General features: G+C 40.6%; 1 protein-coding gene across 13 annotated transcripts in view; it reads left to right on the top strand.

Moving 5' to 3' along the window:
• kmt2cb (lysine (K)-specific methyltransferase 2Cb) overlaps window positions 1-15835 on the top strand; it is a 61695-nt gene that overhangs the window by 11628 nt on the left and 34232 nt on the right. For 12 of the 13 annotated variants that reach the window (XM_053438463.1, XM_053438475.1, XM_053438474.1 and 9 more), the window contains exons 3-13: window positions 1698-1786; window positions 3796-3943; window positions 4972-5178; window positions 6550-6659; window positions 6755-6864; window positions 8173-8335; window positions 8489-8660; window positions 9758-9872; window positions 11288-11463; window positions 11618-11970; window positions 15704-15781. In XM_053438463.1, coding sequence (XP_053294438.1) covers window positions 1698-1786; window positions 3796-3943; window positions 4972-5178; window positions 6550-6659; window positions 6755-6864; window positions 8173-8335; window positions 8489-8660; window positions 9758-9872; window positions 11288-11463; window positions 11618-11970; window positions 15704-15781 — 1721 coding nt within the window. The remainder of the gene's footprint in view (window positions 1-1697; window positions 1787-3795; window positions 3944-4971; window positions 5179-6549; window positions 6660-6754; window positions 6865-8172; window positions 8336-8488; window positions 8661-9757; window positions 9873-11287; window positions 11464-11617; window positions 11971-15703; window positions 15782-15835) is intronic. The other variant, XM_053438470.1, reaches the window with a different exon arrangement.

Below are 15835 nucleotides of genomic sequence, written 5' to 3'. Positions count from 1 at the left end.
AATGTGCTATGAGAAAATTAAGTTGGAATTGATTTTTAGTTATTTTAAAGTGACTATTTAGTACTATGAAACTGTTGTTTTTGATTCTGTAGCTAGTTAGTGCAGATGCTACAATCATCTAAGTTGTTGTAGTTGTTTCTCTTGGGCTGCTCTTCTAATAATTCATTCGGGGATCATTTCGAATTTTTCATTGTGGGGAAAAATCCGGTTCCTCATGAGTATTTTGTGTAAGTTTAGATTTTGTTTAAATGCCAGTGTTATTTGAAAGTATAGTATGACAGCCTGTATTTGGCTCATCAGTTACTGTGTGGTAACCTAAACTCCATCAAAAATCTCTGTTAAAACTTAGTTGCTCCCACCTTACTAGGATGTCAAAGTTTGATTAGAGCTGAGAGGTAATTTTATTTCCCCAGAGGCCTCTACTCTCATTTTTGTCTTTTGTGGTTTTTTGGGTTTCTCCTTATCTTGACATGGAAGTCATTTAGAGGGAGGAGTTGATTTGGCATCCAGCCATTTGTGATTTCTCTCCAGTGGCAGTGAAAATGTAGCCCAGCCCCCTGACAAGACTCCGTTTGTGGAAGAGAAGTGTGTGTGTGTGTGTGTGTGTGTGTGTGTGTGTGTATATGTACTGACACACAGGTAGATGGTTGAATATGTTAGTTGTCTGACTTGCTGATGGAGCATAGTCAGTAAGATAATGGCTTTTCTTTTTAAAATCTTGCTTTAAGGCACTGGTGACATCTTCTAAAGAGAAAAGAGGGAAGTGGGGAGGGGAGAGCCAAGATGACATTTAACTTGGCACTCAACAGAGCGCATCTTGAAAAGAAGTAATGATGACATATGAGAAGGGATATCCCAATTGGGTTTGATTGCTTCCGCTTTTAATCCTAAATAATCAGCATTTGCTGAAAAACAAGTCAACTGTCCAACAAAATAGACGGGGGTGAAAACAACAAAGTTAACAATGGTGTAAAAATAATTCTATGATGCTTATACTGTGTTATTGTTTTTATCCAAAGCTTTAGTGAATAATGGCAGTGTATTTGGATGTGATTATGAACACAGCCGCTAATTATTGCTCAAATAACCCCAAGGAAATGTTTGTAGAAAATCCCAAACATGACGCATGCACATCCATTATTAGATATATTAAGTGTCTTAAATAACTGAGCTATTGTTACATAATACATAATGACTGCATTCCAATTTGAAATTCAGTTTGAGCATGTTTAGCTCAACTCTAATGAGTCGTCATCCCTCAAGGGACACGATAAAGATGCAATGAAGACCAACACACACATCACAATGCTGGTGTATGAGCAGTTGTACATTTGGATTGGTTTGTGAATGGCGTTACAAAAATGCCAACGGTGCCTCTTATTTCTGATTCACTCTTGACCTGAATTTAATAGAGCAGAGTTATCCAGATCAGCCATCCTCCGTCTTTAAAGATGATGCACTACCAGTCTAAATTGACTGGTAGTGCACCACCCCCCCCCCAAAACCCCCGAGCTACCACCCATCTTACCCTGCCCAGCGGTTTGTGTCTCTCCATTAAAAATCAGTGATAGCTGTGACTATAGTTTAACTAATTCATTACCGCATCACCACCCCTTCTCTTGAGGGGAACCCAAACACTCCTGTCTCCTGCTTTTCACTGCCTCTGTTAATTCCTCTGTGTCTTCTCCTCAATTTAGGGGTCGCACCAGAGGAAGGCTTGCCGTAGACGAGGAAGACAGTATGGACGGGACTGAGATAACGGAGTCCATAGGCACTCAGGACACAGGTGAGACTTTGCAGATCCATCACGCACACGCCGATTGGTACTGACGTAAGACTTGAGCATCCAGGCAGCCTCATGCAGAATGCTTCAGAGCATATTTCAGCAAAGGCAGAGGGTTCTACCTCTCCTGGAGAAGGATGGATGAGAGCTTTTTCTTGGCACCTCATGCTTCTACTTCAGTGCTATAATTGAAAGGGTTTAGCTTGAGCTGTGAAGCTGCAGTGGGTGTGTGCATTTTTTTTTCTTCCCTTACTGCTTCCATCTCTCCTCCTGCTCCGAGATTGGCATTGAGGTGCAGTGGGAAAGAGCCCAAGGCTAATGCCCTCTAAAAGCTTTTTAAAATCCCATCAGTCTCTCTAGACCCATTTATGTGCTTTTTTTATGTGTGTACATCACATCATGTGACCATGCCTACCATTCTTATACATCTCGGTGCTTGCTCTGTTGCTGTGCTTGAGATATTGGGGGGGGGGGGGTCTCATTCTGCCAGTGGCTACTCTTTCTTTTATTAGCTGTAGTTTACCTTACACCAACAACACGCAATTTTTATTTGAAACATGTGATAAAAAAAATCTAAAATAAAGGCCAGAGGATGCTCTTGGTTTTTCGCTCCATGTCTCCTCCCCGGCTTAACTTATAGACCAGTTGTTACCTCAGCAGCTTTCTTTGCCTTTAGGCTTTTTGCAAAACTAAATCCACAATTCTATACCATCCCGGTAAAGTGATATGTGTGCAGCTGAGGGGAAGCAGACTACATCTGTTTTCTGAAAAGGTCGAGACATGAGCTAAATTAAGTTATACTGTTACCTCGGATTTGTGTTAGTTAGACAACATAAAGATTTTAGATATATTTGACACCATTCCTAACCTTATATTGAAACATTTCATAGATATATTTGGTGAAGACATAATGAAGCTTGAATTTGTCCTTGTGTTATTCCATTGGATGACACAGAATTATTGTGGTATTAGCCTAATTACATTACGTTAATAAAACATTTCCAGGGCCCAAAGTCCCTGTGAGACGTACTTTTGGGAGACGTTTTGTGTGATACAGACATAGTGAACTTTGTCTTTTTTTATAATGTACTCCAAAAGCCCTCATGATGGCAACCAAATTGGGCTCAGTTGTAATTCATGCAAAATTTCCCCCATTAATATTGAACCCACTTCCTGAGACATTTTGGCAGCCATTATTCTTTTTTTTCCCGGACTCTTTTGTTGTTGGTATTCTGTACAGGAGTTTGATGTTCCCAGTGGGTTTACTGTAGTTAGTGCTTGAGCATATGGTCCCCATATTTTAAGATCCATTTCACTAATAATGGCTTTGTTTTTGACCTGGAGCAAACTGACTAGAATGCGGCCACTTTCCCCTCTGACAGCTTGTATTAGTCAGACAGTGCATGCTTTTTTTTTTCAGTTATAATTGGCGATGAATTAAAGAGCAATTGAGTGTTTAATGGGCCGGAATACACACAAATGCAATAGACAGAAGCAATACTCCTTAAATATAAAATATGCAACATCTCTTCATTAAAATGTTTTTTTAAACAACTCGGATCTATGTTTTATATGTTGTTGACTTGTGTTCTTACATTATCAAACATGCTTCCCACTATGTTCAAATCCAGAGAAATCTCCCCCTAACCCAATTTTATATAAGGTAACGGGTCTTTTTATTTGGGGTTCCTTTCCGTTGTCCTGTATCCGCTTTACTTGTGGCTTTGCCCCGTCCGTGTTATATCTCCCCAGCCAACGTATGACGACAGAAAGTTTAAGTTAAGTTCCTTACCCTGTTTGTATTAGTCACCCGTAATGTATTGTCAGGTAGATTTTCATCAGCAATGGTGGTGAAGACAACCACTCCCATGATCCCACGTTGCTTCATGACATCATCAAACTAGGTCTTTTGTCTATATGTGGATTAAGAGACCCCTAGCAACTCAAGTAACATATTGAATGTTTATTTGTTTAATGAATTACTGATTATTTCATTTGTTTGTTATCATCAGAAACACAGATCCTGCCAGTGGAGGCCGTGGAAGTGGTGACCGGTGAGGTGCCAGAGCAGGACGATCCCTCTTGCCCTCTGGCCCAGAGCCCTCCAGCTGAGAATTCAGCAGGACCATCTGTCCAAGGAAGTAGAGAAGTCAAAAGCAGGTTAGAAACACTAAACTTCCCCTGGATCATCATTGTTTGAGAAATAAAGAATACTGTGTTTTAGGTCATTTGTTTTTAAAAAGCGGGACAGATGACACCTCAGAAAACTAATGTTGTTTGACAGTGTTTTGATCTAGACAATATAAATATGGCTTTACATTTTAATGGTAAGATTGTAAACTTGCACATAACCTCTCGACCAGAGTGATACGTGACAAATTCAGGCATTTAGAGGTTAACCTGCAAGGAAAGAAGGCTACTGCTAATGTTAACAACACTCTGTAAACCAATATGACATAATTCACCAGTAAAAGCTGTGTTCTTGTTTACATTGAAGTATTATATTTTATATTGCTAAACTAGTCCAAATGTACATTTGATATTTAAATTGATGGGGAAATTAGTTTTTAGGAACAGCCCTGGTCGACATGTGGTGCACTTGAATGCAATTATGCATTTGTATTCTGCTATGTGACAAGTATGTTGGCCTTGCTGTGTGCACATGCATGGATGGATAAAATCTGCTGGTTAAGGCTGCACTCTCCTCCCAGGCGTCACTCTGTTAAAGGTTATAATCCATCTTCTGGACTGTCTCTGCTATTGATGTTAGTGATGGAGGGAAGAGCAGCAGCATCTCTGGGGAGCTTATTAACAGGGCCATCTCATCGCTTAACAACGTGATAAATATTTGCCCTTTTTTTAATTCTTACTTTTCAATCTTGTTTTGTTTATTTACCATTCTCAAAAATATCTCTCTAAAATCGACTGCAACATTTCTAAAACAACTTTAGTTTTTATGTTTTCAACTCAAAAGTCATGCACAAAAAATAATGCTGAATTAAACATTGTTTAAATTAAGCACCTTTTTCAGAACAAAGGCCTAGTGTGTTCGTATTTATGTTGCTACCAGACAGTCCCATTGCCAGAAAAAGAAGGCCCTAATTAAGGGTGACACACATGGCACTGTCTTAACTCACAGTACTTATATATAATTAAAACCCCCCCACCACCCATTTTCTTTGTTTCAGTGAGCGTCTCTGTGCCTTCTGTTACTGCGGTGGCCATAGCCTGCTGGGTCAGGGGGATCTGCAAGTATTCAGTACCACGCCTCAGCTTGAAGCACTATTCATCCAGAAGGCTGGAGGAGGCTCGACAAGTGATAGCAGTGATGGTGATAAAACCACTCAGTCAAAAATGGCTGGAGAGACCACCTCAGGACAGATGGAAAAGACAAAGTAAGTAGGCCTGGCTGACAGGGTTAAAGCAAATGGCTTGGATGCCAGTGTTGGTCAGAACTGCAATTTCATCTGTGATGTCACGCTGTTCAAAGTTAATGATCTGCATAGAAATGGAATTTGCCTCATTTCATTGATTGGTCAGCTTGAGCCTTTTTACACGATGAACGTAGGTGGGGAAATAACAGACGCTGTTGTAGGTCAAATTCACTTTGGACTTTTATGTTCGGAAAAAATTTACTTCATACTCATTCGACCATACACTCAAAGAACCATGCACACAAATGCATACACAGACCGCACAGGCCAAAGGGTATCCCTCAGTTAGCATGTTGTGTTGTCATTTTTCATTGAAGATTAGATCAATTTGCCTAGAAGCCATACTATCCGTCAGTGCCCTGAGGCTGAGGGATGCCATATCAGGTGTGTGTGTGTGTGTGTGCAAGTGTGAGAGCATTCACATGCACACATGCCATGCCAACAAAGGACCCTCCCTGGACACTTCTTGGTCAGCTGCCTAATTTGTTTTGGTCCTTTGGAACCAATTGGGTGCCTCTCTGGGTTCCCTGTGAAATAATGTAATGGACGTTGTGAGCGGTATGGGTCTGGCACAATGCCAAACCAGTAGCTGTTTATGTGTGTTGTAGCTGTGTGATTGGTCACTGGGGCCAGCCCTCGGTTGTGCCACGCAGAGGCAGGGGAGTAGGGAGCCCAGGGCAGGAGGATAAATTGTATATTGATTTGTCAGAGAAGCAGTGTTGGGTGAGGGGAACTTTGGAAACGTGAGGAGGTGGAACAACAGTATTTTGTAACCTGTGTTAAAACTTTGGCTCTAAACAATAATCTGACATGGCTGTTTGTCATGTCTGTGCCATCATGCTTCCACAACCCAGTGTCTTGATTTTGGCCATTGGTTTGTTTACTGGATCTTAGGTTCTTTTTAAATGCTAATGCTTCCTCTCCACATTTCCCGCATGCTATGTGGCTCACTAGTTCAAGCCAGGGACTCAGAGAAACACATCCTTTTGAACAGATTTTACGAGACAGAACAGCCAGCCTCTTGTGCGGACCCAAAACAAGAAGGCCCTCTTCCTCATCCTCCTCCTCCTCCTCGTCCTCCTCTCCCTCCTCCCCCACAGCTTTTTATTTGCTCTCTAACATTCCCCCCCAGCTCATTCTCTCTGTCTACATCTCCCTGCTTTTGAAAAACCCATCGTCCTCTAGCTTTTATGTTTCTGTTTTCGTTTCATTTTTGATTCATGTTGATTCAGGCTCTCTCTCTGTCTTACGTAGCAAATCCTCTAGCTGTTATCTTTTAAAAAAGAATCTGTGCTGGCATGCTTTCTTTGCTAACTTTTTCCTTTGTTCCAGTGTGTCTGAAAGCTGCGAGGAAGAACCAGACCCAGCCAGTCGAATTTGGGATGAATTGTCTCATGTTGGCCTTCCACAAGATCTTAAGATCCAGTCTGTCTTCGAGTCAGGTAAGACACTGACAATTTTATTGGAGAGATAATATTTAGATATTAAGTGCTCAATATGTTCATTTGAATTAATATACATTCTATCCAAATTTCAGGGCAATGCTGGGCACATCAGAGTTGTGCCTTGTGGTCCGAAGGTGTTTGTGAGGGCGAGGGACAATCTCTGCTTAATGTGGACAGAGCCATTGACTCAGGGAGCACAAAGGTGAGTCAGGGAAGACCATCCATGGACTAATAGGTGTTAACACCATCTTAATGTGTTGGGGCGGCAGAGGAGGGTCTGCGTCAGTGAGGCACAGCAAAGCTGATGGATCAGACCGGCTGGTAAAGGTCGGCCCGGCAGCGTGGATCTCTCAGCTGTGAAATGGAAAAGGTCATGCCACTCAACAGGGCTGAGCTCTCATGGCAGCTTAGCTCCTAGCGTTAGCAGTGGCACAGCTCACAGCTCTCCGATTGCGTTTGCAGCCCAGTGGTCATGTAGCCCATCAGCAAGTCTTCCCCTTGAACTCATGAGTGGCTGTTTGTGCACACTCGTAGAAATGAGGAATAGGAACTGTGTGACAGGATTTTGAAGTCAACTTTTAAGGCAGGTTTCACATGTCTAGGATCAAAAGTTAATTGTCCAGGTAAAATCAACAAAACATTTTTTCCGTTTGGTTTAAAAATGCAGAATACACAATTGATACAAACTAATGGTTAAATGCATCCAAACTGTGTCAACATAGAAAGTAAATACTTGTGAATTTTATTCAATTAGCTACAGTTTGACTGTTCTTTAAAATTTCACTCAGAAATTGCATTATAAACCTAAACCTTTAAATAATTTATGAGTGATGTTTATTATTTATTTACATTCGAGCCGTTACGGTCCTGTTAACCACCTCTTCATTTGATCATGAGTATTTTTTAAAATATGTTTCAATAGGAGTTCTATACGTTATAGTTGATCATTCATATTTAATAATAATGATTTCAATATTACTGCAATAAGGTGCATTTAATGAATTAATATTACAGGCACTCTTAATAGCCACAACTGCGTAATATTCGCATGTCTACATTTACACATAGTTTTAAATGTCTACCTTTTGGTGCTGAGACTGCCTCAGAAGACCAGTGTTCCTTCAAAGTGTTTGAATACGGTGTAGTTCCTACACAGTGTACCTTGATTGAAACCCGATTGGGTCAATCAAGACATTCTGAGCGTGGCGCATCGTTGGGACAATGCAGTTGTTTCAAGTCTTCTGTATGTAGAAGTTATTAATCTAAGTAATGCTTGCATAGCTGTAACAGACTGAAACAAAGGTTAAAACAGGGTCTTAATCCTGAATGGAGAAACCAGATGAATATTCTTTTTAAAGAGACAGCGAAGGATAAAGAACTTAACACAATATTTATCAGTCATGAAAATGCTGTGGTCATGATTTTTTTTCTGCTTGAGTTTATAAGGAAAATATTTGTGTTAGTTGAGCAGACATGTTTGACTTATTTTGTGATTTCTCTGTTCCTGCAGCACTGTGCATACTGTAAGCGCCTTGGAGCATCCATTAAGTGCTGTGCTGAAGGATGTGCTCAACATTACCATTACCCCTGTGCAGGGGCAGCTGGGACATTTCAGGATATCGGGAGTCTCTCACTCCTCTGCCCAGAACACATTGAATTGGCCATTGACAAATGTAAGTTGGGTACAGTAAATGTGTTCAAAAAGTAAGGTTAATATATCTTGGAGATTTGAATTTTTTTAATTTTATCAACTGCTTGTTCTCTAATAAGTTTGCCTCCCTTATTTTCCTGACTCAAAGGTGTTTCTTAAATTTTCTTCCCTATAGTTGTAGATGATTCAAGTTGCGCACTATGCGATAGCCCAGGGGACTTGCTGGACCAGCTCTTCTGCACCAGTTGTGGTCAGCATTACCATGGAATGTGCCTGGACATGGCCGTGACCCCTCTACGGAGGGCAGGTTGGCAGTGTCCCGAGTGCAAGATCTGCCAGACCTGCAAGTAAGTCATCCCCCGACATCCGGTATTACGCATCCTGTACGCCACATTTTTGTCCTTCTGTATCTTTCTTTTTTCTCTACTAATTGACTTTTTACATAGAAACCCTAGTAATTGTTGTTATATCATGTTATTACTGGAGGGTGTTTCGTAAGATTGAGTTGGGGTTCATTATATATTGTCTCAAAAATATAATGGAAATTTAGAGACTGGGTCCAAATTGTCTGAAAACTTAATACTGGACAACACAAATTATTTTATAATTCTTTAGTGGTTATACCGATATTCATTTTTATCTGTATTAACAGAGGTAGTGAAAATAATTTATATATATATTTAAAAAAATGATATAGCCAATGTTGTCCAGGGAAATGCAATTTGTGTGTTTACCGTGAAGTTCTCTTTTTATTTCTTCCAATTCCTCAGCCTTACTCATTCCCAACCCTGCAATTAGAGAAGCAGCACCCCCCACACAACATGACTCACAGCTACATGCCCTGAGCTTCTGTTTAACAGCGAGGCTAATATTGTATCATACTCACATTTCTGCAGCAGCAAGCATTACTTTGTTTGTGTTAAAAGCATGGTACCACAACTCCCCCCCCCCCCCCCCCCCCTTCTAATACAGAACAATTAAAGGGACAATATCCCCTTATTAACTTTATTAACAAGCTGTGATTACCAACACACACATTCAACTGGTGTATAAAACAGCAAAACTAAGGAAAAGACTCGTTCACAGTTTAGAGTTTCATCCCACTAATGCCTCTGAGCTGCGGGTAACTAAATACCAACTTTTCTCTTTAATTAGTAGTAGGCATTATGTATAAAATTGTCACAATAATAAGTGACGAATAAACAAAACTTAACCAATTAAATGAGCCCCCAAAAACCTACTTAGTTACTTTTTTGCTAATTCATGCGTTAATAATGGCTGAGATCAGGTATCTATAGAAACAACAGATGTGTGCACAATAACGACAACTTCTCATAGAATATGCACAGTGTTGGTAAGCCTGGGTTGTGCCTTTAATTTGCAGTATATCAAATGTCCTTTGCTGGCTCTTTTCATACAACCTTCTCTCTCTCTCTCTTTACAGCAACCCAGGAGAGGACACTAAAATGCTGGTGTGTGACATGTGTGACAAAGGCTACCATACCTTCTGTCTGCAACCTGCCATGGACTCGCTTCCCACCAATGGATGGAGGTGTAAGGTAGGAAAGACCTCATGCTGATGCTGAATTAAAAATAGGGTTGCTCTCGTTGGTATGTAGAAGTATTGAAATATATTAAGTTCAGTAGTATCAGTTACTGAGACATAATGCTGAACATGCTCAGGGTAATGTAGAAACCATTAGATAAATATATATATACGTTAATCTAAAAAATGTAGCTATGAGCTAATTTCCATTTGTACTTGAAACGTGATGAAGTTAGAGAATGAAAATCAGTGAAATTCAGTTAAACTTATCAAAATATGTATATCTGCTCTGAGTGAGTAGTATGTCTTCCATCCATGTAAATATGAGTTGTTGGTTTATATATATGTGCTTCCCGTAGTTAAGAAGTGATTCATACAGCTGGATTTTTAAAGGCATCGGTTGGCGTCAGTGCCCTAAGATAACACAGTTCGTATACACGTGTACATGCTTGTGAACGTTAATCACCCGCAACCCTCAAAGCAGCCTCAGCCTCCAGCAGCGCAAATGACGAGCTTGTCACTTTAGCAGCTGGTTAACCCACCACCCAATTTTCTGCAGTGGTCACAGGAAGCCACAGCAAATAGAGACAGCAGGTGATGAAAGGTCTTCACGCTTTGCTTCTATATCTGACTCAGTACAGGAGAAACACAACCCTCAGTCCCACACGCAACTGTGTAAATGTTGCGTCTTCCTGAGCAGCCGCTACCAACCTCTGTCTCCACTTAGACGGAGTTTCTGTTGTGAGAGCAGTTGACTTACTGAAATGGAGATCAATAGAAAATGAGTCATTGTTCCAGTTTCATTGCATGTATTTGCTGCAGAATAGCAGGCTGTAGAAAAAAAAGTGTGGGAAATTATTTGCTTGAGCCACCCTGTGGATCTGTTGCTCACAACTGTTGAGAAATTTTGCAGCACCAGAGTCATCAAGTCTACTCAAAGACATGATGCTTAACCAAAAAGCTAAATGTAAAAAAATTAATTGTGCCAAAAATGTTAAAGACGAGGCAGAGAAACATTAATATCCCAATAGTCCCCACAAATATGAACAGGATAAAATTATGAAGTGATGACAGGGTTAAAAAACTGATTTACTTTGACATCATAATGTTTGAAAATAACTTTTCTGTTCATTATTTAACTATATGTCAGCAACCGAAGGGGAGATGGCAACCATATTTCCTGCAACTTACTGTAGATTGGCAGAATTTTGGTTCAGTGTTACTACTCTGCTCTGACTCAAATTGAGTTGGATTGAGTCATGGTCTGAAATATATGCATACGCTGTTGGCCTGGACCCGTTTCATGCTTATTTCCCATTTGGTTACTGAATTGCCAAGTCTGTATGGCAGAAACGCTGTTGTTCATACCGCATTGAATCTGATAACTTTGAATTTCTTGGTACTGAGAAGTCTTACTTTGCTCCTCAGAACTGCAGAGTTTGCATCCAATGTGGAACACGTACCAGCGGGCAATGGCACCACAACAGCCTGCTGTGTGAGAACTGCGTACTAAACCAGGACCCTGCTTTGTGCTGTGCGACGTGTACTTGCATCCTGGACCCTGAGCATCACAAAGACCTACTGTTCTGCCACACTTGTAAAAGGTAACAAACATTTGTTTATAAGTGAAATATCTATGCTGTTCCCTGGTAACTTTAGGGACAACACTAGGAAAACCACAACAATAAAGATCACATTATTGACTTGTCCAGTGATCTCTGTCAAACAATCCTTTATATTCCTCTGCACTCTTTTCAGATGGCTACACCTAGAGTGTGAGCGTCAGAACTCAGGCCAAGCAGATATCCACCCCAGAGAGGACTATGTCTGTTCCAACTGCAGGTCCCCTGCTGCAGAGCAGGCGCTACAGGCAGAGGATATGGATACCGGCCCAGAGCTCAGCCCGCAGCCTGCCTCCATGCACACAGACTCTGAGACTAGCCTACAACTGGCTCAAAAGCACACAGACCTAGAACCTGGCACTCAGCAGCCTCCTGAAATGCACAATGAACCCAAACCGGAGTTACTTGCTGTTCCATTGCACTCAGATCCAGAGCCTGCTCAGGCTACTGTCCAGGAGGAGGAGCTGGCTCTGTCAGCCCAGAAGCCTGGTAGGTCTTTGTTCCAAAAGAGGGTTAGATTATACACAGGAAAATAACTGCTGTCATCTCTTTCCTTTTTTCTTAATCACACCTGGTACTGAAAAATGTTTCATCAGCATTTTAATCATGTATTTCAAGCAATTGAACCTTTTCAATACATAGGAAACAATCCACAGAAGCACTAGGTGATATGACTAAAATGAAAGGCAATCTTTGTAGCTGAGGGTTCATTGACTCAACCTCTAGGCATGCACAAGTGGTTGAAAGTTTTGGCTACACAAGACAAAACTGGGCTGAAGTGTCGGCTTATATGAAGTTCTGAAAGTCGCAGTTGTTGCTGATGAAAGGATTATGAAGAGAGTTGTTTGGAGGACGGCCAGAGAAAAGGTCTTTTTTTGGAGCATTTTTCGGAGGACTCCCCAATAAGCAGATGGTGTTCCACTAGCGGCAGATTAAAGCGACTCTATTGTCTTTGTAGCTCTGTGTATCGGAAACTGAAAGTACTTGTTTGTCCCTCCTTTCTCCTGCGGAAGCTAGTCTGTGATGATTGATATTTGAATTGAATCTTAACCATTCATAGTGAGTACTACTAATATTAAACAACATAACATTGGATTCTCACTTTGAGAATAGGTCGGACAAATATGACATAAGATTACATTAGATACTGAGGAGAGAAGGCTCTGTTTAAATACATCATCATCTTGCAGATCACTGTGTACACGTCTGCCTGAAAAAGGTGTGTGATATTAAATCAAGACACAACAAGTGGCGTCAGCAAGAGTCAGACAGTCTTGGAAGAAGTATGTTGTTAAAAGTAACCCCTCCCTTAAAAACCTTGTTTTTATATGCTTGATTTGTAAACTCTGATAGTGGCCTTTCTTTTCTATTTTTTGGCGTATGTGCATTTCTAGATTAAGAATATTTTTGCCAGGATGCACCTATCCAGTTTGGCTTGCTGGCGCTTGCGATCCAACTATTTGAGGTTGCTGGGTTTTTGCTTGTTGCAAGCCTTACCAGCACATTGAGTCACCTGATGCTGCTACATGCTTGTCTGGAGTTCAGGGCTGCACCTCCACTCTGGTTCATGTGAGGTCTGCCAGCAGCGGAATGAAGTATCAGGGAAATAAAAAGTGAGATAGGGATGCCAGTGGAACCTTGGCTGCCCACTCTCGTCTAGCCAGCCGACTCCAGTGGCAGGAGAAAATAGGTTGGAGTAGCATGATGGTGATGATATCAGATCTCCCGTCTGCAAACCTGCCTTGGAGCTACACTGGCTCATTCATGACTGCTCGCGCAGCTTGCCTTCTCCACTCACAATACACATGTGTTCTCATCTTACTAGCTGTGTCTTGTGGCCATTAAGCAACTCATCATCGGATGTAACTTGTAGGGGAATGTTGTTTTTTTTCTGTTAAGAGTGTCCATGTCCTCAGTGCATTGATTTTAAGAGGCACTTTGCAATATACGTTTCTGCAGGGTTGTGGCCCTAGACTACAGCTTGAAACTCATTTGAAAAAAAAAATATATATTCACACACATTTCAACTACACTTGAACCCGAGGGTATAAAAAAGGCAATAATATCACACAACCTATTCCACAAGCTTTAAACACATAGATAAGCACAAATTTTAACTAATCCCATCCACAACTACACTATTAATCTTACAGTGAACAATCTTGACTGAAGATGTCTGTTAGCTGTTAGCTTGATATGTTGTGTAAACTTACAGCTAGAGGGTGAGGCAGCAGCTGTCCCCTCTGTAGCAGCATTACCTGCAGGCGATGAATCCACGCTCGTGACTGATATCCGTGTTCTTCATTCAACTTCATTCAAATTTGATTGAATGTTGTCATGTCAGGAATATTATTTAATTGGTTTTCATTTTAGACCCGTTTCCTGAGACATATTAATTTAGTTTATATACAGTAGTAACTTTGTTGCTTTATCAACAAATTGTATTTATTCTAACCCCTCTCCCTCCTAATAATAATAATAATAATTATAATAATATAAATCAATACAAGTCTGAATAAGGTGTACTGTATTGATGAGATAAGGTTAATAGAACATATGTATAGATCCTTACAGAACCACCAACTAGTCACTGCTGTAACTTCAACGTCAGCCATCGTGAAACTATTGGAGCATCTTCAACATGTTAACATTTGAATGATCCGATAATGCCCTGGATCCATGGGCTATGCATTTACACCATTAGACCAATCAGATTAAACCCCATTTAGCCATCATCTGCCCTCAGATAAATTAGTGTCAGTTTAATGATGAATGAAGTTATCTAGCACGATATCTGAGGAGCAAACAGGAAATATATAGGCCCTTAACCTTTCCTCATATAGTGCAGGCTTCGACTTGACTTAAGACCTCTGCTGTATTAGTCAATGGCGAGTATTTATCTAAACCATCACTGTATTCACTGTAGGAGATACATGTATAGGAAGCGGGGTGTTAATATGAATGAGAACGTGTGTTCAGCTTGGTCAATAGTTGAAGGCAGGAGATGGTTGGAAGCCCATCTCCTAATTGACTTTCTGGCATCGGCACCGGATGAGCACCTGCAAGCTGCACAGTCATGAGCCTCGAGCACACAGACCCTGGGATGTTGGTTGTCATGGTTACTCCCTTCCCTGGCAGAGATGCTTAGCAGGTGCATGTGTGTGTCAGGATCACTGTGACATGGGAACTTGTGGATTGAAATGGAGGGTGCCTCGTTAATACTAGGCTATCTGTACTGTTAGAGGCATTCTGGCAGAATATTGGCTCGAAGTGTGGGTGCCTGATAGCCAGGAATGACTACTTCTATTCATACCAGACTAGTCAAATGCAGTGATGCCTTTTGATACAAAACCAAATGGAGAGAGAGATAGGATAGGAGGCACTACAAACACAAAGGGAAAGAAAGCGAGAGGGTGGGAATCATTAGATTAATATCAAATGTTGCCCGATACAAGCGTGTCCCGTTTATTTAAATTCAGGATTGTGACTGCTTGTTACTCGAAAGCCAGCCCCTCTAGTAACACTTCTGTCACTTCAGTTTCAAGGCTCATGCAATACCTCATTAAGTCAGTACATCAAAATTAATGTAACATCTCCATACAAGATGTCGTGGGAGGAGATATAAAGGGATATATTTCCTGCCACTAATATAGTCATTTAAAATTGCTGTGTCAGTTTATTGGCCTTGAATCTAATTGTTGATCCGCAACAAATGGTTTGATGTTTCAGCCTTTTCACCGAAAAATGCTTTGGGGTTTTAACTAGAAGGAGAAGACGCTCACATTTTCCCCATGACTTAAGATGTGAATCAAACTCTTTTTTACCTTTTATGGAACCAATGGGCTGAGCTTAAATGGCTTCTCTATTATCAATAAGTGAATCAACTACTGATACTTCAATCATGTATACATTTTTAAGCAGAAATTGGGAAAGTGTTAAACAAATTTGCAGATTTCCTGCAAAATAAGACATTTGATGTTTTTTCCTCCATCTTTGGTTTAATAAACAACAGTTGTGTAACATTATTCAGTAAATCATCAATCCCCTCCCTATATGTGTGACTGCTAGGCATCCAAGCCTTACATTTATATCTGGTCTATTTCCTTTTATTTGTGATCACCTTTCCGTCCTAATGTGTTCAAAATTCCTCCAGACTTTTTTACTTGCAAACATTCATATTTTAATATATAATCTCTTTTAAAATTAATCTTCATTCCTTTAGAAGTCTCAGTTGAAGCAGACGCTGAAAAGCAGGTTATTGAACCTTCTGTCGACGAAAGCCTCACAGAATTAAAACCAGGTTTGTACACAGATTTTTTATTTAGTACTTAATCTGCATTGTCAACCCCCACAT

Source organism: Pleuronectes platessa, chromosome 13, assembly GCF_947347685.1.
Source record: "Pleuronectes platessa chromosome 13, fPlePla1.1, whole genome shotgun sequence".
NCBI classification, from domain to species: Eukaryota; Metazoa; Chordata; class Actinopteri; order Pleuronectiformes; family Pleuronectidae; genus Pleuronectes; species Pleuronectes platessa.
The sequence above is the reverse complement of the archived record's forward strand: the minus strand, read 5'-3'. Positions and strand labels throughout refer to the sequence as shown.